Source organism: Ruditapes philippinarum, unplaced genomic scaffold, assembly GCF_026571515.1.
Source record: "Ruditapes philippinarum isolate M1 unplaced genomic scaffold, ASM2657151v2 ctg114_1_1_1_1, whole genome shotgun sequence".
Lineage (NCBI taxonomy): Eukaryota > Metazoa > Mollusca > Bivalvia > Venerida > Veneridae > Ruditapes > Ruditapes philippinarum.
This window is the reverse complement of record NW_026859562.1, coordinates 128,054-152,961: the sequence shown is the minus strand read 5'-3', so window position 1 is coordinate 152,961 and position 24,908 is coordinate 128,054. Positions and strand designations below refer to the sequence as shown.

Below are 24,908 nucleotides of genomic sequence, written 5' to 3'. Positions count from 1 at the left end.
GATTATGGATCAAATCTAAATAAGAAAACACGGAGTAAATATTACAATAGTAATTTTATGCGAAGTATATATACATGTATGTGATGGGTTAAAGTGAATAACTTCCGTCCTTTCCACGCGTCCTATCTCACAATCTTTGTACTTGTTATAACTGGCGAACAAAAGTGCAATGTTATCATGACCTTATACTCCTACATTAATAAAACTGAGAAAGAAAACAGATTCTTCAGTGATATTGTTGTCAAAGTACTGGATGTAGCCATAAAGTTGTGAACCAGGGAGGTAACTCTGATTGTCTAAGGTTTAGTTTAGTTTAAACATATTTATTCCCGAAAGTATATATAATGTAAATACAAATATATAACAAACAAAACATTTTTTACACAATGGAAAAGGATGAGAATGAAAGACAAGTCTTATAGAATTCTTCTCCTTTGGTGAACTATATGGTTTGTCTTAAATAAGATTATAATTAGTATATACTAGACAAGGGAATAAGTATCAATTATACACACATAAAAATATGTATTTATATATAAACTTTTTATAGAATAGATTAACTACAAGTAGATGTCTAAAACTTAAGAATATATATAAAAGAAGAAAACAAAATAGTGGGAAAGAGAAGAAAGAGGATGCATGATAGTCTCAATTAGAATGGATCTAAGTGAATCTTTTCGTTTTTTTCTATATAATTTTGTACATTTGTAAATATAATAACGTTGTCCTGGTATGTAAGAGATGGGTCACCATAGAGAAGTTTATGAAGGTTTATGCTGAAGTCTTGCAAGTTAAGAAGGAGTGTTCTGCGGACGGCATCGTATGCACAGCACTCGAAAAAGAAGCGTGGGTTGTTTCAATTTGCCCACAATTACACAAAGGGGTAAGAGAAATGTTTTTCAAAAACAGGTGTCTAAGGTTTGATGCTGATTGCTACATTGGAAAAGCGAGATTATGTTATTGCATTGTACAGAAGTACATGACAAAGCTACATACCAACCTCTGGGTCAAGATTATCTAAATGTATATCCCTGTTAATTACATCTATGTACAATGCAGCCTAAAGGCAGGGCCAATTGTGACCCTAGAAACTTGATGGCTCAATTTTATGCTGCATGCCAACAATCAATTCTGGGCATAATTGTTTCCGAGTAAGATGTGTTTGATACACTAGCCAATGCTATAATATTATATGAAGCATGTAAACTCTTGGTCATTACTCTGTGTCCAGGGTGTCTGGCTTCAAACTACTGGATCTTCACTGTTGTGTCCATATCCAGATTCTACAATGCTGCATTTCAGTCAGTGGTTCTGCTCAGGGGTCTTTGAAATAATGCACCGAGGGGCACCTGTTTTTTTCATTTACCAGGAACTATGACTTACAGCAAAACTTTACATTCATTGTTAGGTATTGGTTGGTTCCAGGAACGGATTCGAGTGTTTCAATAGCCTTACAGCTTCCAACACAAACTAAAATATATTTGTATAAACTATGACTTTACTAGTGTTACTTGAAAATACAAATCTATACCATGTAGTTTTACAAGAGATTTAAATGTGTTTCCAATAGAAGTTTATTAGAGCTAAAAGCAATTTTGCTGTCATTCTAATCTGACTTCTGCAGGTGCATATATTTGGTTCAATACTTAATCACATCAGCAAAAGTTCATTTCTGCTATGGCTGATTGCCGTAAACTTTATACAGTATACATGTACAAGAAAAAAAAAGATAAATATCTCGTAGCTCCATGAATAATTACAAAACAAACTCATTTACATCTCACCATTTTTATTTTCAATCAAAAAAGAAAACAACAGGTCATATCATTAAAATCAAATACTGTTTGGAAAAATAGCTTCAAACATATCATCTTTACAACATGTCCTTTTCATTGGTACTATTTTACATATGCTTTATCAAATTCTGTTTACAATCAATAGACTATTTAATAAACACTGACTAAAACACACACAAATATGATGTTTTTAAATAAAATGCAAGAGAAAGGCAACATTACTCTATCAGGGACTAAATCCTATGATGACAGAGTCTATTGACATAACATATATCATTATTTGTTTATAGTTTTTGCAAACTGTAAACTATTGGAATTCATTTTTGTATAAATAAATACATATAGTCAGTTCTTATCTAATACATCTTACATCAAATTCAAAATTTGAAAGAACGTAAAATTATTAAGCACCTTCAAGCTCTTTCAATTTAGACATAAACATGGAAGACCTTGGTTTGTGAACACAGCTTAAATTCTTGTTTATATAATCTTATTTGTCTCCCTTTGTAACATGATTCTTAATTTGTCTCCCTTTGTAAAATGGATTTACAGTTAGATTTAATACATTTAAGGGACAATAGTAACATAGACCACAATTATAACATTGTTTAGGCATTTTGTTTTATTTAGTACAAATTACAATGTGTTCATTATATACTACATATTGAGAAATACTGCTTATAAATTTTTAAAGACAACCGAGTAAATATACATTTTGTATATAAATGATGTATAACTGTTTTATATTTGACTATATCCTCAATTTAAAATTCACAAGCAATTACTTTAAATCTTCAATTCCAACACAACATTTAATAAGATATTGAAACTGATCTTGTGTATCTATTATCATAAAAGTGTTACCCATAATAATACATAATGTTAATACTTAAATTATATTAAGTTAATATAGCCACATATTACTTAGATAACCATCAGATATGCAAGTGTTAGATAAAGTATGAGTGTAACCATGACAAATCTTAGAAAAAACTTATGTGATAAGTTCATGTGCATGTTATTCTAACAGCCGTGTGGTCTCATAACTACATACAAACATGAAAAAGTCACTGTATATTTAAGTTATACAATAAACAAATACTTTGATATGCCCTAGTTGAACACATACTATCTAACATTTAATTACATAAAAGTTATGCCATAAAATTACCTATGTTATAAATGGTATTTACTTGGACAGTGACAATTTTGCACCTTGTTGCCCATAAGTTCCAATACTTGACTAGAAACTAACAATAACCTTTAACTACTTAAAAGTGATAAACTGTTTTCATTTAAGGCCATTATATAACTCTACTTCTACATCAATAACTTCTTCTGTCTGTTTATATAACTATTCTTAGTTTTTTTTAGATATACAAATTTAAAAAAATTCTACAGTGGAATATTTTATTCAGGTAAGACTTTACAGTATTAACCTGTCCAAACCAATCTTTATTAATGGATTTAATTCACTACAGTGTCGGAGCAGTACTTCTACACATTTGAAGAGATCATGATCAGTAGAAAAATATCCCTTTTTTGCCAATTCTTACATTTTTCATTCATTATTGTATATAAATCGGTGTGGACAGAGGAATTAGACATCTTAGAGTGCATTTCTGCAGGTAAAAAGGCGAGATTTTAGCATTTTATCATTCAAGCACCTTGTCCGGTATATACCATATTTAGTGTGGTGCTCCAACACTTTTTTTAATACCCATACCAAGTATTAAACAGAACCATCAAATGTCCAATTTAAATATATACAGATAACGTTAGAACCACTTACATTTGACCATCTTATAACAATGGATTCAAATCTTTAAAATGATAAAAAAAACTACCCTATGAAAAACCTGACTCCTGAAATTAATTGTCATTTTAAGAATCTGTCACAAAACAGGTTAATTAAGTACACCTTTAAACTGTTTACTAAAGCCAAACCAATTAGTATAGTACAAAATTACTGTGTATAGTACATTAAAGCTTGTTTAAAGTAAAATGTTGTTTTTGTTAACATGGTCACATACAAAGACATTTATGTTTTGATGTATGCAGATAAGTTGGAATTTTCCTACATCACAAAAAGTCAATGACAATAACAGGTTATACAACTGTTAAAAAAAGTTTAAAAACATTCTTATAATTACAAAATAGAGATAATAATATACCAATATCATGGGACAATTATCATGCAATTATCTCAATATCATGGGACAATTATCTTACAATTATCAATGTAACACAAATTCTGAATATATAATAGTGGAGATCCAACATTGGAGATTATACAATATATGTAGAAATAGTATACCAATAATACTTGCAGCATACTAGTAACTAAAATCACATATCAATAAAAAAACATAACTTTTACCCCTATTCAAACAGCCCCCCCCCCCCCCAGCTCTCAAGAGAAATGCATTTTGCCAAGATTTTAGTCCAAATAATTTTCTTTGATCTTTTTAATGTCTTCTTAACAAATTTTCAACAAGAACTGTCGGAGGACAGTAACGCTCGACTATTCGAAAATTTGTCACAAGGGTGTTTCATTGAGTATAATAATGCTTACCTATATGAATACATAAAATTGTCCGAAAAGGTACAAACCCTTCAAGTTTCAATACATTCCCTTCAGTAGTTATGGAGATACAAGCTTACAAACAAAAACTTAACCAAGAATTTCTAAGTCGAAAAAGGGGCATTATTATGTAAAAAAGCAAAGCAGAGTTATGGGACTTGTGCCAATCATCTTAGATAATCACAGAGAACAAGTGTGTGAAGTTTCAATCCATTCCCTTCAGTAGTTATGGAGATACCAGCTTACACGCAAAAACTTAACCAAGAATTTCTAAGTCGAAAAAGGGGCATAATTATGTAAAAAAGCAAATCAGAGTTATGGGACTTGTACCAATCATCTTAGATAATCACAGAGAACAAGTGTGTGAAGTTTCAATCCATTCCCATCAGTAGTTATGGAGATACCAGCTTACATGCAAAAACTTAACCAAGAATTTCTAAGTCGAAAAAGGGGCATAATTATGTAAAAAAGCAAATCAGAGTTATGGGACTTGTACCAATCATCTTAGATAATCACAGAGAACAAGTGTGTGAAGTTTCAATCCATTCCCTTCAGTAGTTATGGAGATACCAGCTTACATACAAAAACTTAACCAAGAATTTCTAAGTCGAAAAAGGGGCATAATTATGTAAAAAAGCAAATCAGAGTTATGGGACTTGTGCCAATCATCTTAGATAATCACAGAGAACAAGTGTGTGAAGTTTCAATCCATTCCCTTCAGTAGTTATGGAGATACCAGCTTACATACAAAAACTTAACCAAGAATTTCTAAGTCGAAAAAGGGGCATAATTATGAAAAAAAGCAAATTAGAGTTATGGGACTTGTGCCAATCATCTTAGACAATCACAGAGAACAAGTGTGTGAAGTTTCAATCCATTCCCTTCAGTAGTTATGGAGATACCAGCTTACATACAAAAACTTAACCACAGGGACGCCGACGCCGACGCCGACGCCGACAAATGGGTGACTGCATTAGCTCGATTATTCTGCGAATAGTCGAGCTAAAAACACTTATAACTTTTAATTTTTCAATAAAATGCCAATTGAAGATTATATATGCAGTATATATTTCAGTTCTGACAGAAAAACCAGGGGCATTTATTAATGGGGGAGATTTTGAACGGGGTGTATAATAAAGAAAGCATTATGTATAACTTCTATGGCAGATCAATAACTAAAATGGCATATAAATGACTAAAATAGCATATCAACAGCAAGTATTGCATTTCTATAGGTAACACAGCATATTGATAACTAACACAACATAACACATAATTTACATACATGTGAACTCTCCCACTTTTAGCGGGAGACAGCCATATTTTCAAAGATTCTTCTTAAAAGAAGGCGTATATTCACAAATTAAAGAAATCTTCCTCTTTTTGATGTCAGAACTTTCTACTTTGTTTATTGCAAATTCTAAAATCTCCCTCTTTTTGAAGAAAAACCTCGCACTTGATCATCGGAAAAAGTTCACACGTATGCAAAATCACTAAAACAACATAACACAGTAGCTTTAATATATATATAGCCAGGTAACACAATAAGACAAAAATACAGAATATAATGCTATCATTCCAAGAATACAACAAAATCAAACAATGTTTAACTACAACAATTTATCAATGAGCAATCACTTAACCCAATTAACAACAATAAAAGCAAACATTGACTATTCTGTTAAGTAGACAAAGTCTTAAAGCTTTATTATGTCCTAAAAATGTTAAAGTGACATTATGCCTGGTGTATGCACAGGTTAAAGTCAAAATAACTTTACATTTTGTAACAACTGGGTTCAGTTTTATATCTTACTATGCAAAAATAATCAATAATCCATGTGACCCATGACTTATTTCTATAAATATAGATTTGAAATGTGTAGGCAATGTTCAAGTTTTTTCGAGTTTTAAGAAGAGATGGGCAGACTTCATACAATTTAGGTATATATTTTATCCAAAACATTTTTCATGATTAATTATTGGTCAATCTCTATTATAATATTCAATCTTTAGGAATATTAATTATTCAACTCAAATTGACAGGGGAAAAATATTAGCATAATGTCACTTAGCACTAATTAATCACATTGACCAGTTAAAATGCTGCATTTTCAAAACTGTAGCAAATCGTTTTTCTGGAAATCTTTTATTTTGTCACATCATTTATCAGCTGCTGGTGTAAAACTTAACGCTACACTGTTGATGCAGTATCGCTTGTTACTTGGTGACGGTCCATCATCGAAAACATGGCCAAGATGAGAATCACACTGAAACATTGAATGTTACATTTGAAAACCACACAATATTAGATAATACTGCTAAATAGTGCCAAAGTTTTATTTCAGCTTTTTCTACACCAAGACAAAAGATGACTCTAATACCATAAAATTCTATATGAGAATAATCCAAGTATTATTTAATATACCTAGTAAGGTACTATCAAGAAATTGGTTAATGATACAAGAGGGCCATGCAAAGCGTAGTTGGTTACAGGGCCATATTGGGAAGGGCCCATTTTTGACCCCAGGATCCATGATTCTTCATAACTTGAGTAAATGTCTAAATGGCAATAGGTAATGTTACATGTATGCCAAATATGTAAGGTCTTGGTAAGATTTAAATGAATTTTCCTAAAAATTTGTAAAATCAGTGACCCCAATGGTGGTGCCCAATTCTGATCCTTATCGCTAGGTTAGTGATTTCCTGTTCAAGACAGTGTAACAAAAGTAACCCTGCAGCAGGGAAATTGTTTACCCAAGGACTTGATTTATGTAAAAATCCAATACGAAATGCTATACTGATATCAAAGCAATTTCCATTAAAAAAATAAGTTTATTTTCCAAATATCTCAAATAAAGCGCCTCTGATGAAAATATAATTTGGTTATGAGATAGTGGGGAGGATCATGACTTGTCTTTGTGAATAAAATCTGGAATCCTACCATACCTCAGAGTGTCAGGGACCATGCTTCACAGAGGGTGCAAATTGGCCGTAACATGACAGAAGCAGTTTCTGTGTCATCATAATCACATTAGCTTTGATAAAAACATGCATTAAACATAATATTACATGGTTAAAATACAGTCCATACATTTAATACACAATTATGGATAATGCCCAAAGAAGTGCATAATGGCCTGAGGGCCGCAGGCCCGGAAGACATTATGGATAAGAGGTCCATTATCGCATAATAGCAAGCAGCAACCAAGCATTAACCTCTTTAATACATATGCGGGAAATAGGGCGTTTTGGTGTCACCACTTATCTTGGCTGTTGCCCTTTCTTAGAAACAGACAGTTGTCAAAGTAAACAAATATCTGTCATTCAGTTTTACCCTTTGAATAACTTAGAAAACATGATAACACAAAATAAATATGAGAAAATGTTGTTCTATTTTTGTTTATATTGATAAATACTCTTTATATTTCTTTGTGAGAATAACGTTCAGTACCAAATTTTTTATGAAACTATGTGCCCATAAGAACGGTTCTGACGTCAAGTAAAAAATCTGATCTTTTTTCTACCATCAATCTGAAATCATTTTTGGAATTTTTTAGGGGAATATCAAAGTTAAGCTTTGTTGATAGCGATTGATATTGTCATTTAAACTTAAAATTGTGTGTGCAAATGACTACAGTTCATTCAACGACAGTAGCCATCTTGAAAGTCACTGAGGTTTGATAACGTCATTTTGCATTTCACTAGCCCATTATGGAAAAATAATATGGAGTGGCAAGGCGGCCAAAATTGCATAACAACCTAAATCTTGTCATAATGGCCTTAAATTTACGCTAGATTTTGTTACTATATACAGAAACATAGGTATTAATTGTATTTATAATATAGTGGTATGTAAATGATTGAACCTTTCTGCAGATGACCTCTGTTCTAAAAGTACTGCGACCAACGCTGTTTTCTGGCCTCTCTATCACATTGGGCAGACCTTTCTCTTCCTGCCTGTACACATCAGTAAATGATGGCCAGCCTGTCCCGGAATCATACTTGCTGTCTGAACTACAATTTTAAATGATTTAATTTTTAATAAACCTGAAATGATCGAGACTTAATTTAAATTACAATCATGATATAAATTAACTGAATAAGTACCCCTCCCTACGCTAGACAAACTAATGTCCTAGCTCATGGTTATTTGATGGATCAGCTTTTACTGAATGACAAAAAACAACATAATATCATTAAAAAATAATTCAATATATTAAGTGCTCCATTTTGTTTTTCCCGTTCATTTACATTAGAGCATTAAATTTTGTATGAATCCGTAAAAAAATGATGATGTTTTGTTTCAATTAAAAATTAAACAATTTACAAATGGAGGTAATGAAACAGACACAAAAAAAGGAGGTTTGTTTTGTTTCTGTTATTATATACCAGTCAAAATTTTGAGCAAAAAAATGTATCTTTTGAAAATTGTTAAAACTTAAATAGAGCACCCCATGCCTATTTCAAAATTTACAGTAAGATTTGAGGAAAACTGATTGTTAAAAGGTTTCACAAAAGACTTCATAGCAATATAAATTGCTTAAAAGTCGTATTTCCTTACTGTATGTCATGAAAAAGGCATTGTAATATAGAAGAGAAATGCATGAATGATTTGTTCATTGCTTTCAATGAAACAATTATAGAAATCTGCAATAAACTATGTTCCATTAGTAACAATACATGATCGTTAAGACTGCTGGAAAGGTGGTTTCATGCTAGGTAACTTCTATATAATAACTGGGGATATATAATGTGAACTGAAATTAAAATGTACATTGTATTAGTTTATTTATTCTTTTTTTTTCCAGCCAATACTGTAACAAGAGGGCCATGATGGCCCTGAGGTCGCTCACCTGTATATAGGCCCCCTGGAGCGGGGCCAGTTTAAACCCCAGGGCTTTTATTTGAACAAACTTGGAAGACACCCATTAGAAGATGTACTACACACATATAATGAAAACAATGATCACCCCCCCCCCAGGGCCAATTTTAACCCAAGGGCTTTTATTTGAACAATCTTTGTAGACACTCAAAAGAAGATGTTTCATGCTAAACATCTAACCTCTAGCTATTTATATTTTTAAAAAGAAGATTTTTTAAGTTTTTACTGTACACATACAGTCGCGTTCGCTCGGGAGGGCCTGTGCAAATTTGTTCGAAAGATCGGTAGTTCGAGCCAACCAAGGTTGACCTATTATTACGGTGATCATAGGCCTAAAGATTTTCTAACTTACAACATTCGAATGATAAATAAGTCAATTTAATTGTTTGTTAGTACATCCGTTCGTCGAATATGTCATATTCAGAATTATTATCCCAGTGTTTTCAATTAAGTATTAATGGTACACTGTGTTAATCGTTATCCATGTATATTGTAATTGGTTGAGCGTACAAATATTAATAGACAACACTGTTACAATTCACGTTACATGAACTACGGTTGTAATTAAAGCCGTCCGGGTAAACGTCATTCTTTATTGACTTCTGCATATTTCACTTATTATTTCTTTTTATCGTTACCATAAACTGCAAATTAACAGTATTATCATAACAAACAAATCGTTTACAACACCTCTTTTTTGTATCAATAAACCTTAATTACCTTTGTCACGATCACGAGGTGTTAAAAACATGTGTCGCCGACTGTCATTTATTTAGGACATGTCGACTTGTCTTTTTGTGTTTGATCCGAGGTAGAACAATATATATTATATAGGAATTTTGCCGGGACTGGGCGATGAGTTCAAGCGAAGGGAGGTATTCAAGCGATCCGAGTTCGAGCGAACGAAGTTTAACTGTATAGTTAAATACAATGACACCCCTGGGGCGGGGCCAATTTTGACCCCAGGGCTTTTATTTGAACAAACTTGGTAGACACTCATTAGAAGATGTTCCATGCTAAATATCTTTGCTCTAGCTCTTAGGGTTCTTTAAAAGAAGATTTTTAAGTTTTTACTATATGCATATAGGGAAAATCAATGACCCCCTGGGGGGCCACTTTTGACCCCAGGGCTTTTATTTGAACAAACTTGGTAGTAAGGCCCCCACGGTTACACGTTTAAACGGGTTCGTTTCGATTTTAAGTCATAAACGTTTACGATAATTTTTACTGTTTAATCGAAATGAACATTATTGTCTTACAAAATATCTTAATCATTGCCTGTAATCATGAATTCTATCAATTGTAATTGGTTTATTTCAAAGTAAAATACGGAAAATAGTTATTTACAACCCTCCACACAGCACCATGCAATAATTGCTTGTGACACAATACATTTTTGATAAAGTTGATTTTCCTTTGATCTTTCAAAAGAGCGAAATGAGGATACAATGCAGAAAATGTGTGCCGTCACAATCATGATGAGCCCTGACTATTATTATTTGTACTTGTGTTAAAAATAGAAAGGAAGTCATCAATTTGCGACTTGGATATATGGTGTAGTACATGTATAGCACATAGAAGTACCACCGTTTAAACGGTATCGTTTCGGTTCTTAGCAATCGTGTACAGGTTTACAAAAATTTGTAAACGTGGGAGCCTTACTTGGTAGACACTCACTAGAAAATGTTGCATGCCAAATATCTAAGCTCTAGCTCTTTGGGTTTTTTAAAAGAAGATATTTAAAGTTTTTTCTTTCGGTTGCCATGGCAACCAGAGTTCTGCATGGAATTAAATTCTTTGAACAATTTTTAAAGGTGACCACCAAAGGAACATTCTCGTGAAGTTTGGATGAAATTGGCTTAGTGGTTTATGAGGAGATGTCATTTAAAGTAAAAGTTTACGGACGGACGGACGGACGCCGGACGAAAAGCGATCACAAAAGCTCACCCTGTCACTTTGTGACAGGTGAGCTAAAAATGAAATTCAATGTATTTCTTATTTTCTAGAAAATAAGAATTCATTTATAATTTTTTTTTAGAAAATTGGCATTCTTTTTCCAACAGCCTGTTGTATAACACTACAATGATATATGGGTTTAGCTTGTAGCTACCTATGAACAGCAACATTTTTACCTGAAATGTCACCTATAGTTTACCTGAAAAGTTTCTCACTACAGCAAACGCAGGTGTAGGTACCCTTCTCATAATGGCTGTTGTATATACCACTGAATGGCTGTTTATAATACAGAAATAAAAAACAAATTGTTTACTGAATTTATTACTTAACTCCACATTATAATAAAATGAGCCGCGCTATGACAAAACCAACATGGCGCGTTTGCGACCACGCAGTTTGATCAGGATCCATGCTGTTTGCTATAAGTTTCTCTTCTTGTAATAGGGTTTGTAAGCGAACAGCATGGATCCTGATCAGATTACGCGAATGCGCAGGCTGGTCTGGATCCATGCTGGTCGCAAACGCATTATGTTGTTTTTGTCATGGCCAGCCTCAATTATGAAGATGATGAATATAGAAGATAAAGCAGTGTGTGGCATTGTTGCCAACTGGTGATACAGTGTGCTTTATAAATATGCACAGTCATTATGATCTATGAACCTGAAATACAAACTACATTATATATGTAACAATTAACATTAAACGAGCTTTGCATGATCGTAGTAAATACACATAACACACATAATAAGTAAAATGCTGTCTTTGTCCTATAAATTACAAATAATTATCTTATTAACCAGCTTATTAGATGGACCTTATATATAACAAGGTCTTTAATGCACATTAAAAGGAAGCAATTTTTTTTACTCAAAATTTGAATTTTATTCATTAAATTTATAAGCTGTTTGCCGAGGAGGTGAGACTTTATCATTATCCAATTTTCATATAGTTCAAGCCAAAAAAGTATTCTAACCGCCAAAAAGAAAAATATCTTACTGGCAAATTAACTTTATTAAAGAAGAGGGGATGAGAAACAAAGAAGCCCTTCTGTCAAGGGAAGGAAGGTAACTAATACCTATGTCTCAAGTCAGAGCCTGGAAATCAAACATTTGATCCTTAAAATATTTCTGTTATGTTATCAATTAATAAAATATTATGCAAAGTATAAATATATATCATTGCACAATTTCCATTCTACCTCCATCAGTGCATGTATATGCCATATAAAAAGTCTTTAACATGCTTATTTTATGATTTTATGACAGTTATCCTTTTTTATTGATTACTCATTTGCAGACTTTTCTTAGTCCTTTATGACGAAACCCTGGAATAACAGAGTTAACACTTTATATTTTAAAAATCCAGTTTATTACTTCAACGTCCAATTTTCGAATGATTACATAAATAACATTTTACAACATTATTAAATAAATCATTATAAGAATACAATATTTGAATTAACAATAGTTTGAACATTTAATTAACAAATATGGGGAAATTAGCTTTAAATAACTCACTTTGCGTAAGAGGTACCATTTTAACAATTCAAATATTTATACTATTACATAGTACCTAACAATTTAATAATATCAATTTACATATTTAGAATAGAGTTTATAAACTTTAATGAATTATGAAATATAATAAATGTACATACCTGGAATAACAGAGTTAACACTTTATATTTTAAAAATCCAGTTTATTACTTCAACGTCCAATTTTCGAATGATACTGGGACAGTTGAAGCTGGAAGTTTTGTTCAACTCTGTTAAACCATATGCAAATAAACATTAATGTATAAAATGTCCTAAGAAGGAAACATTAGGATGATTTCCTGCAAAAGTTACTATTTTTGTTTAACTATATATTTAGGCATTTAGATAAGAATGGAAAAAGAAAGGAGTAAGCTGACCACTTATCAAGACTTGTTTGTTTAATTGCTAATTGTCACTTAATGTAGCTTGGCTTTAAAGCTTGATATAAAGTTACTTTAGCAAGTCTTTGTTGGACAGCTTACATAAAATAAAACTTAAATGAAAAACACTATTTTTAAGTAAAATTGTAACTATTTTAAAGTTACCAAAATAAAACTATTATATTTGAAATCTACATTTAAAAACAAAGATTTTGATATAAAATATGAAATATCTATTTTAAAAATAATGATTGTGATGTAAACTATCACAATCATTCATAATGTAAAAATATGGATCATAATAGTTCCTCTCTTGTTCTTTTACTTTGGACCCCAAAGTTGAATTTATTTATTTTTTAAAAATATGGGTTATAAAAAGATTTTTTTTGATTTTTTTTTTTTTAACTACTTACTAAAGTATTTACATTATAACATATACTTAAGGTATTATCCGAAAAATATACATATGTAAACATTGATACACACATTTTGGATAAAGACAAAAATTTATTTACATTGTGCACAATAATAAGATTAGTATTAGGGACTTGTGTTAACCTTTATTGTTATTTGCTAGCTTTTATTTAGTAGGACTTGTGTTAACTACCTAAGACCTTGTGGTCTGTTTACTTTGTAAACAAGTATACCTAAAATAAACAATACATAGATATGTTTTATTGTATACAATACACAAAAATATACAAGATTATGCAATTGGTAGGAATATTAATACAAATTTTGCAAGGTTATGCATTTATAAATGAACATTTGTAATTAATTACAAACATGGTCATTTTTGGAAGAAAATTTTTTTTTACAGATAGCTGATGTTAAATGAATATTTTGTGACTGGCACACAGGGAGTTTCATTCTATAGATGCAGCTTAAATTTGTAAATAAAGAATACAACAGAATAAGCCTAAGGTGCTACTATTTGGGAGCACTAATTTGAACAACAAAAGAGTGGTACTCAATTTGAACCTATTGAAAAAAGAAGGGGGAAAAATATACCAATAGTGAAATTTATGAAAACTTGATCAGAGCTTCATAATAAAATATTATCTCACTAAAGGGAAAATAATTTTGAATTTAGATGATCAGTCCTAATATACCTAACAATTTAGGATTTTATAGATTCTAATGAGTAATGTTTATTTTCATTGTTGTGTATGCTTAGGGCTTATTTATTTCTTATGGAAGAACACATTGGTTTTACGTTTTTTTTTTCTACCAGTTTTGGTATGTGTTTTCCAGTATTCTTGAATTCACCAGAATTTTATGATCCTACGACAGTTGGCCTTTTTTATTAATTACTCATGGGCAGACTGTGTTTAAGTCCTTTAAGACGAAACCCTGGAATAACAGAGTTAACACTTTATATTTTAAAAATTTAGTTTATTACTTTAACGTCCAATTTTTAAATGATTACATAAATAACATTTTACAACATTATTAAATAAATTATTATAAAAATACAATATTTAAATTAACAATAGTTTAAACATTTAATTAACAAATATGGGGAAATTAGCTTTAAATAACTTACTTTGCGTAAGAGGTACCATTTTAACAATTCAAATATTTATACTATTACATAGTACCTAACAATTTAATAATATTAATTTACATATTTAGAATAAAGTTTATAAACTTTAATAAATTATAAAATATAATAAATGTACATACCTAAAATAACAGAGTTAACACTTTATATATTAAAAATCCAGTTTATTACTTCAACGTCCAATTTTTAAATAATACTGGGACAGTTGAAGCTGGAAGTTTTGTTCAACTTTGTTAAACCATATGCAAATAAACATTAATGTATAAAATGTCCTAAAAAAAAAACATTAGAATGATTTTTTGCAAAAGTTACTATTTTTGTTTAACTATATATTTAGGCATTTAAATAAGAATGGAAAAAAAAAGGAGTAAGCTGACCACTTATTAAGACTTGTTTGTTTAATTGCTAATTGTTATTTAATGTAGCTTGGCTTTAAGCTTAATATAAAGTTACTTTAGCAAGTCTTTGTTGGACAGCTTACATAAAATAAAACTTAAATAAAAAACACTATTTTTAAGTAAAATTGTAACTATTTTAAAGTTACCAAAATAAAACTATTATATTTAAAATCTACATTTAAAAACAAAAATTTTAATATAAAATATGAAAATATCTATTTTAAAAATAATGATTGTGATGTAAACTATCACAATCATTCATAATGTAAAAATATGAATCATAATACTTACATTAACTTCAAACACCTGCTTTGAAAAAATCTTACCTTTACATTTGCTTTACATATTAATATGTTAAATAAACATGCATATTTTGCTACATAGTGTAACAACAGTGTTAGGACAAAATAATATAAATTGCTTTCTTAAATGGCACAACATAACTGAGATAATACAAATGATAGCATCATTACAAGAAATAGTGCCATTCGTGCATAATACACGTCTTAAAATACACATGTACATCTTTCAATCTCGACAAAACCATTTATCACTCTGTGGGAAAAATTTTTTGTAAGTACTGAAGTGCCAGCTGATCTTGGTCTGCATTGGTGGCATGAGTGTCAGGGTCCCCAAAATCTTATTTGATTTACTTTGACTTATGTTTTATCTCAAGCATTTTTTAACTTGTCCAAATGATATGAGCCGCGTCATGACAAAACCAACATAATGGGTTTGCGACCAGCATGGATCCAGACCAGCCTGCACATCCGCGCAGTCTGATCAGGATCCATGCTGTTCGCTATCAGTTTCTCTACTTGTTATAGGGTTAAATGTAAGCAAACAGCATGGATCCTGATCAGACTGGGCAGTTGCGCAGGCTGGTCTTGATCCATGTTGGTCGCAAACCCATTATGTTGGTTTTGTCGTGACGCGGCTCATATTAATTTAGTAAATTTTTGAAAATTTAGTAAATTATCAAGAATTTCCACTTGTCTGTACAAGCTAATTGAGACAACCTGGGATATAGGAAAAATTGATTTTGCAACTCTGAATACCTTCAGTTGCAGCCAGCAGGCTTACGGCCAAATCCTGCTATATTATACCTATACTTTAACTTAAACCTTTCTCAATTTTTTTTTCTCAAAAATAATGTGTCCCTTTAACATCAGTGTCATATATTGGTATGAAAATAATGAGACTAAGTTACCTTAAGAATGAAAACTACATGTAGATCAAATTCAAATGAGGAAACAGCCTCAAAAAAGTTTTTTTTTTAAAGAGGAAGCACATAAAATTGCAGCTCTAATTGCTGGAATGGCAAAAGCAGTGTAAAATTTATTATATGTGACACCTTGTCTTTATTTCTTTTGATAGTTTATATTCAAGCTGTTTTTTCCTTATGTACTTTTCTACAATTAAACGGATACATTCTCAATGGAAACATATGTTTTTTCCCAATTATTGATAGATATATTTTATTTTAATATGATATACAATAACACAATTACGAAGGGGAATCAGAAGTATTAATGTTGTTGTTGCTTTTCTTTGAAAAGGTATTTTCATTCCAAAAGGATTCCCTTGAAATAATTTATTCATTGACAAGAAAATATGAGTACAAAGGCTTTCAAGATTAAAAATTATTTCATTTATTATCACAGACTGACACTTGGGAGTGTGGAGCTTCAAACACATTAAAATCTAAATAAAGTGTATATTTGTTAATCCCAGCACATACACTTATCATATATAGATCATTAAAACCTTTATGAGCTGTTTTGAAAGAATCCTATATTTCAATTTCTATAACACTTTTATGAGCTGTTTTGAAAGAATCCTATTTTTCAATTTCTATAACACCTTTATGAGCTGTTTTGAAAGAATCCTATATTTCAATTTCTATAACAGACATTACAATATGACATTTTTTCAAAACAGTGTATATAATGTTTTATTCTATATTATTGTGGGTTATTGTATTTCTTCAGCTAGTCATATTGATTTGATTCTCCATGGTTATAAACCTGCCTTCCAAAATGTTATAAGCCACTTTTTAAATATTTTTTTTTCCCGTCTGATGTGGCAATAGATGTCCAGTCAAGTATAACAAGAGCTGTCGGTAGGACAGCACGCTCGACTATTCTAAGTGCTTGATAGTAAAAGAGCCTTGATAATGTTAAATTTTCTAAGTTCACAAAAGGGCTAATTCTTTTTTATAAATTCATGTTATAGGCCTTAGAGAGAGTATAATTATACAGTATTGGCTTGACTATTTGGAAGGTAATGTCACAAGGGTGTTTTATTGAGTATAATAATACTAATTACCTATGAATACATAAAATTGACAGAAAAGGTACAAAGGCTTGTTATTAAGATGTTTTATCAAGTAAATCACTGCTTTATTATTATGAATGCATAAAATTGTCCCAAAAAAGGCACAAACCCTTCAGTAGTTATGGAGATAACAGCTTACAAGCAAAACTTTACCATGAATTTTTTAAGTTGAAAAAGGGAAGAAAAATCAGCCTAAATGCAAGATAGAATTATGGATCTTTGTCAGTGACCTACAATTCTGACCCTAAATGCATATATGAAGTTTTAAATAAATATCTTTAATAGTTATTGAGATATGTAAAACTTGCATGTAAACATTAACCAAGAGACTAAGTAGAAAAGGGGATATGAATCAGCCTTAATGCAAGATAGAGTTATGGAACTTGGTCAGTGACATACAATTATGACCCTTAGTACATGTGTAAAGTTTCAAGTAAATATCTTTGAAGACCTTTAACCTTTAACCAAAATCTCTAAGTTTCAAAGGGGCAAATAATTCTGTCAATATTGTAGGCAGAGTTATGCAATTTTGCAAAATGATGTACATTGTTACTATAAAAAAGTATTGTAAGTTTCAATTGAATATCTCAAGCAATAATTGAGATATTTGACTTTACAAAAAAACTTTAACCAAAATTTCTCAGTTTCAAAGGGGCATAATTCTGTCAATATTGTAGGCAGAGTTATCCAACTTGTCAATCTGATGTACCTTGTTACTATAAATAAGTATTGTAAGTTTCAATTGAATATCTCAAGCAATAATTGAGATATTTGACTTTACAAGAACTTTAACCATAATTTCTAAGTTAAAAAGGGGCATAATTCTGTCAATATTGTAGGTAGAGTTATCCAACTTGTCAATCTGATGTACCTTGTTACTATAAATAAGTATTGTAAGTTTCAATTGAATATCTCAAGCAATAATTGAGATATTTGACTTTACAAAAAAACTTTAACCAACGCAGACGCCGACGCGGACGCTGACGCCGACGCCGACGCCGGGGCGACTACAATAGCTCTCATATTCTTCGAATAGTCGAGCTAAAAACAGGTACACGAAAGCCCTTAAGCTACCCTGGTTATAATTTCTTCAGTGAGTTATATTGATTTGCATCTCCATGGTTATAATTTCTTCAGTGAGTTATATTGATTTGCATTTCCATGATTATAATCTCTTCAGAAAGTTATATAATTATTGATTTGCATTTCCATTTATAATTTCTTCAGTAAGTTATATTGATTTGCATTTCCATGATTATAATCTCTTCAGAAAGTTATATTGATTTGCATTTCCATGAATATAATCTCTTCAGTAAGTTATATTGATTTGCATTTTAAGTTATAATTTCTTCAGTAAGTTATATTGTTTTGCATCCCCATAGTTATAATTTCTTCAGTAAGTTACATTGATTTGCATTTCCATGATTATAATTTCTTCAGTAAGTTATATTGATTTGCATCTCATTGGTTATTATATAAATTTCTTCAGTGAATTATATTGATTTGCATTTCTATAGTAATAATTTCTTCAGTAAGTTATATTGATTTTGCATCTCCATCTTCATCATTTCTTTAGTAAGTTATTTTGATTTGTCTCTGGGTTTCAGCAGCATTTTGCCATTCCGCATTTGTCTCCATGGTAATAATAATTTAAATACCCTTTTTCAGTTTTGACATAAGGAAAATTCTATGCATTTTATTTAACTTTTTATATCAACTCTTAATCAACTTTTTTCTTTTTCTTAAATAATACATTAAGTACAAACAATAAATACACTTTCACACTGTTAAATGATTGTGAGATAATTTTAAGATTTAACTTACTGGTTCTGTGCACTGTTCCCTACAAACAGAGAACTGCTCTGGTGATAGTCTCTCTTCCCATTCTGCCTTAGTGAGATTTCTCAGCTCCTCATGTGTTACAGGACGTGAGTAACCTATAAATGGACAAATGCAATAAACTTATACAGTACTTCAATCTGTTTGAGGGTAAGATACTGATAGGTAAAGTCAAATTGTTTTGTGTACAGATCTACAATATGAATAAGGAAGTAAGACTAGATATTTGGGTATATGATGCTTGTTTAGTTTTTTAAACTTTTTACAAATACAATAACATTTTCTGTGCACTTCGACAGTTTGACTTATGCTATATTTTTGCAATCCACAGGGCATCATCCAGCAATTTTAAGACAAGAGGGCCATGAGGGCCCTAGATCGCTCACCTGACTTATCAAACTCATCCAAACAATTACCTAGACAAGTATTCTGACTAAGTCTCATGACAGGTGAGTCAAAAATGTGACCACTACAGTGTTAACAAGGATTATCCATATTTGAGCAGTGCGACCTAGTTTTTTACCCAGGTGACACATATTCAAACTTGACCTAGAAATCATCAAAACAAACTTTCAGACCAATTTCTAGGATACTTGGATCAAAACAGTAGCAACTAGAGTGTTAACAAGATTTTTTTATTTTTAGCTCCGGTGACCTAGTTCCACATGCGATTTCGAACTCATCCAAGCAATTACCTCTAGACAAGAATCCTGACCAAGTTTGATGATAATTGGGTCGAAAATGTGACCACTAGAATGTTAACAAGGTTTTTCCATATTTGGGCGGTGTGACCTAGTTTTTCATCCAAGATGACCCATGTTCGAACTTGACTTAGAAATCATCAAAACAAACTTTCAGACCAATTAACAGAATATTTGGATCACAACAGTAGCCACTAGAGTGTTAACAAGATTTTTCTATTTTTAGCTCCGGTGACCTACTTTTTCATCCGATATGACCCATGTTTATTTATTCCCAGCAATGACCTAGACAAGTTTCCTGACCAAGTTTGATGACAATTGAGTCAAAATTGTGCCCACTAGAGTGTTAACAAGGTTTTTCTATTTTTAGCTCCTGTGACCTAGTTTTTCATCCGAGATGACCCATGTTCGAACTCATCCGAGCTATCACCAAGACAAGCATCTTGATCAAGTTTGATGAGGATTGATGCAAAAATGTGACCGCTAGAGTGTTAACAAGGTTTTTCTATTTTTAGCTCCGGTGACCTACTTTTTCATCCGAGATGACCCATGTTCGAACTCATCCGAGCTATCACCTAGACAAGCATCTTGACCAAGTTTGATGATGACTGATGCAAAAATGTGACCGCTAGAGTGTTAACAAGGTTTTTCTATTTTTAGCTCCGGTGACCTACTTTTTCATCCGAGATGACCCATGTTTGAACTCATCCAAGCTATCACCTAGACAAGCATCTTGACCAAGTTTGATGATGATTGATGCAAAAATGTGACCGCTAGAGTGTTAACAAGGTTTTTCTATTTTTAGCTCCGGTGACCTACTTTTTCATCCGAGATGACCCATGTTGGAACTCATCGAGCCATCACCTAGACAAGCATCTTGACCAAGTTTGATGATGATTGATGCAAAAATGTGGCAGCTAGAGTGTTGACAAGGTTTTTCTATTTTTAGCTCCGGTGACCTACTTTTTCATCCGAGATGACCCATGTTCGAACTCATCCGAGCTATCACCTAGACAAACATCCTGACCAAGTTTGATGATGATTGCAGTCTGCACGAAAAACTTTTTATGGACAAAGACATTCGGGCTTGGTCCATTAAAATATCACATAGCCCGAACAAATTTTAGGTAGCCCGAAAATTCATACAAAATTTTTCATAATTTGGCCAGGTTTCCAAATTTATATATATTGTGAAGAAATTGATAAAAAGCTTTGTCAGTTGAATAACATTTATTTCTGATATTCTACACTGAAAGATAATAGATTTCTTTCAACTTCTTGTTGACTCATTTCCATAGGCTCATCTTCATCTATCCCAGAATCATAATCCGAGTCGCTGTCTCTGTCAACATTCCCCGTGGTTATGATGCTGAAAATATTACGGAAAATAAAGTGAAATTCATTGTTATTAAATAAGAATAAAATTTTTCAAAACAACACAAATGTTTTACTTTTTAATATTATAAGTATATTAAAATTCAAACCTAAGCTAACATGGCAAACTTGTGAAATGGATAGCTTTTCTTTGAAATCGGAACAGTCAATTTATAATTATTATTTAAAGTTTTAAGTGATTTCAGTATCAAAATACAAAAAAAATGGTTAGTCTAGACTGCAGTATAAAATTGAATACGGGTTGTAAAGGTAAAGAGCTGAATTCTGGTTGCTTGTTTTTTTGTTTTTTTTTAATAGTAAACAATTAACAACTTCATGAAAAATGTTTCAAAAAGTAGCAATATACCTCTTCAGCAAATACTTGTTCTGGAGGAGAACTTTCTAAAGGTTTGTCTGTGTTGATATCAGAAACTTGCTCTTGCTCTATAATACCAATCTCCTACGCAGTGATCTCCCCTTATCAGTACAGAGATTACAATTCTGCCAAGGGAGGTAATCAGTGTGAGGAGTTTGCTATAATACATGCATCTATGTGCGCCATTTTGACATTTTAATAACGCGGTATTTGATTGGCTTAAAATGTCTGCATTATTTCAATAAGCTTACCCCTCTGGCGTTTTGGAAATACCAGTGTCAATACCCCGAAAAAAATCAATATGCTATACCCCTCTCGGCGGTTATAAATAGTATCGACGTATATTGGAAAATCCCGTGTCAATACCTCGAAGAAAATCAATATGTTATATCCCTCCCAGTCATTGTGTTTAAAATTCTATTTATAATCATTTCGGTTTCCCAAACAATGCAAGACCGTCGGACTATGTGCCCTGCCTTTTTAGCTAGCCCGAATGATTTTTTACTAGACTCGGGCTCGGGCTTTGCGTATTTTTCGCAGACTGTGATTGAGGCAAAAATGGGACCTCTAGAGTGATAACAAGGTTTTTCTACTTTTAGCTCTTGTGACCTAGTTTCTCATCCGAGATGACCCATGTTCGAACTCATCGGAGCTATCAACTAGATAAGCATCCTGACCAAGTTTGATGATGATTGAGGCAAAAATGCGACCGCTAGAGTGTTAACAACTAAATGTGAACGGACGACGGACAATCATCGATCCTAAAAGCTGACCCTGAGCATGCTCAGGTGAGCTAAAAAGCCCAGGGCTGGAAAGCAAAAAAATCTTAAAAAGCTAAAAATTTGCCTTATACCACAGAAAACTGAAGCTTAAAAAGAAAAAAACAAGAGCAGTCAGTGATCACATGTGTGGCCTGATGAAAGCCAACTGAGGGGTGTGATTAGTCACCAGTTTGTTTCCTTTATGTCACAGCTACTTTGAAGCATATTGCAACTACAAAAACATTTTCTGTTCTTTTTCAGGACGTACTGAATCAGAAGGACAGACTACCAGTTCCTTCCCCAAACCATTTTCTCCTCTTTAACACTATCCCAACACTGCATTGAGTCCCCTTGCACCTAGCCAAATAAATTTTGCGCTCTAGGGCTTTTTATTATATAAACAACGGTGGTAAAGGCAGACATCTATGTAATATATCAGATTGTAAAATTGGTTGGTCTTGCAGTCGAAATATTTTGCACTGTGCGATAAGGAAGAAATAATATAATTTTGGTAAAATCACATAATGTTAAAAGTAGCTGAGGATAGATTCTCAAGTCTAGCATTTTTCTGTTTCCTTGTCTTATTTATCTACATGAATTTTTAGTTTTAAAATAGTATATTTTGTTGTTTTTTTATGATGTAAAATTTATTTATTCAAATTTTAATATTTTTTTTTTTGAGGCCCCATGAAACATGTTTTAATATTTGGTATATGCTTTTAATTCAATTTCCTTCATTTCCCACAAAAAAAAAAAATGATACATATATATTTAGTAAAGGTATGCAACTCGCCGCTCATTTTTCAGCACTCATCTTTATATGAACTCCATAACTCAAACATTTTTTCACCAATTTTCAAAATCTTGGTACCACATGGTAGGGAATTGATAACTCTTAAAGGAAATAAAGATGTCATTACAATCATAGTTCTGGCTTCCAAAACTTTATAAGCCGCTATTTAACATTTTTGTTTTCATCTGACGCGGCATTAAAGTTTTGGATTTATTAAGACCCGTTAAGAAACCTAACCAGAATAACATAAGTTGATTTAACCTTATTTTTCACTGACTACACTTGCAAATACACTTGACCCAATCAATTCTTGTGCATTTAACGATAAAACAATTATTTTAACATTACCAATTAATGTATCAAAATATTAATACTGTCATTAAAATTGCCTATTTAACTGTAAAACATCAATAACGCCAAATACAGTCAGCCATGACATTTAGGTGCCACGCGAGACTTCGTATGACGTCATTCGCGGGAACCGATTAGAGTAGAGTTGTGTACTATATTTAGAACATCTTTGTTGACATGATTTCAATATTTTCATGCAAGATAATGTTTTTATTTATTTTCATTATTTTTTTATTATTTTATGAAGTTTTCATTGAACAGTTATTACAAATATTATTGTGCGACGATGCTCCAGAGGGGCCCAGCACATTACCCGGAAGAAGAAGAAATAATAATATAATTTGATCATATATATATGCGCAATACAAAAAATATTCACTCATTTCGAATAAACTGCAGTTTAGTCGGGTAATTTTGACAAAAACCCAGCGGTCAGGTCTCTGTCGAGTTACACTTGCGGTGACTTCGAGATTACATATCTTCTTAAAACTTGAAATGATTGTAATGACAGTTTAAATTCCTTTAAGAGTAATCAATTCCCTACCATTTGGTACCAAGATAATGAAAATTGGTGAAAAAATGTTGGAGTTATGGAGTTCATATTAAGATGAGTGCTGAAAAATGAGCGGCGAGTTGCATACCTTTACTAAATATATATATATCATTTTTTTATTTTTTGTGGGAGATGAAGGTAATTGAATTAAAAGCATATATAACAAATATTAAAACATGTATAATATGAAAAATACTGCAGTTTACATGGTTTTGAGAGGTATAGGAGGGTTGTAGAGTGGGTGAGGGGGGGGGGAGTTGGCCCGAGGGTAGTGACCAATCAACGCGCCGCACACCTATGAGTCCAATCACATTGTAATATTTACAAACAAAATATAATAATACACCTTATAAGTCTATGGTCAAAAATAGGCATGTTTTAAGATGTCCTTTAATGAAAAAAAAAAGTTTTAAAATAGTGGACCGAGTTGGCACAGGGACGAATTGACCGTTTTAAAAACTCGGTCAGATCACAATGACAGACACACAAGTCAAAATTAGAATGAATATCGCATCGAATATGAAAAAGTTTGAACTTACATCGATAAACTGCAGTTAAACATTGCGTTTTACAGCACGATTTAGTCAAGGTTACAATTTTTGGAGCATTTTGCAATCCTGATGCAGACAATCGACGAAACACTCCAAGAAACGACATTTTCAGACGAATTATACAGGCTGGAATTATACTAGGTCACGTGACGTCACGGAATTTCCCCAACTAATTCT

General features: G+C 31.9%; 1 protein-coding gene across 1 annotated transcript; it reads right to left on the bottom strand.

Annotated features, from left to right (window-relative positions):
* Positions 1-6,311: 6,311 nt before the first annotated feature.
* Positions 6,312-24,904, bottom strand: LOC132757002 (methionine-R-sulfoxide reductase B2, mitochondrial-like). The gene is made up of 5 exons (XM_060748169.1): positions 24,720-24,904; positions 19,257-19,369; positions 11,418-11,494; positions 8,247-8,394; positions 6,312-6,647 (listed from the first exon to the last, which is right to left on the bottom strand). Exons 1-5 carry the CDS (start codon positions 24,835-24,837, stop codon positions 6,540-6,542), a joined length of 564 nt encoding a protein of 187 aa, XP_060604152.1. The 5' UTR covers positions 24,838-24,904; the 3' UTR covers positions 6,312-6,539.
* Positions 24,905-24,908: the final 4 nt, after the last annotated feature.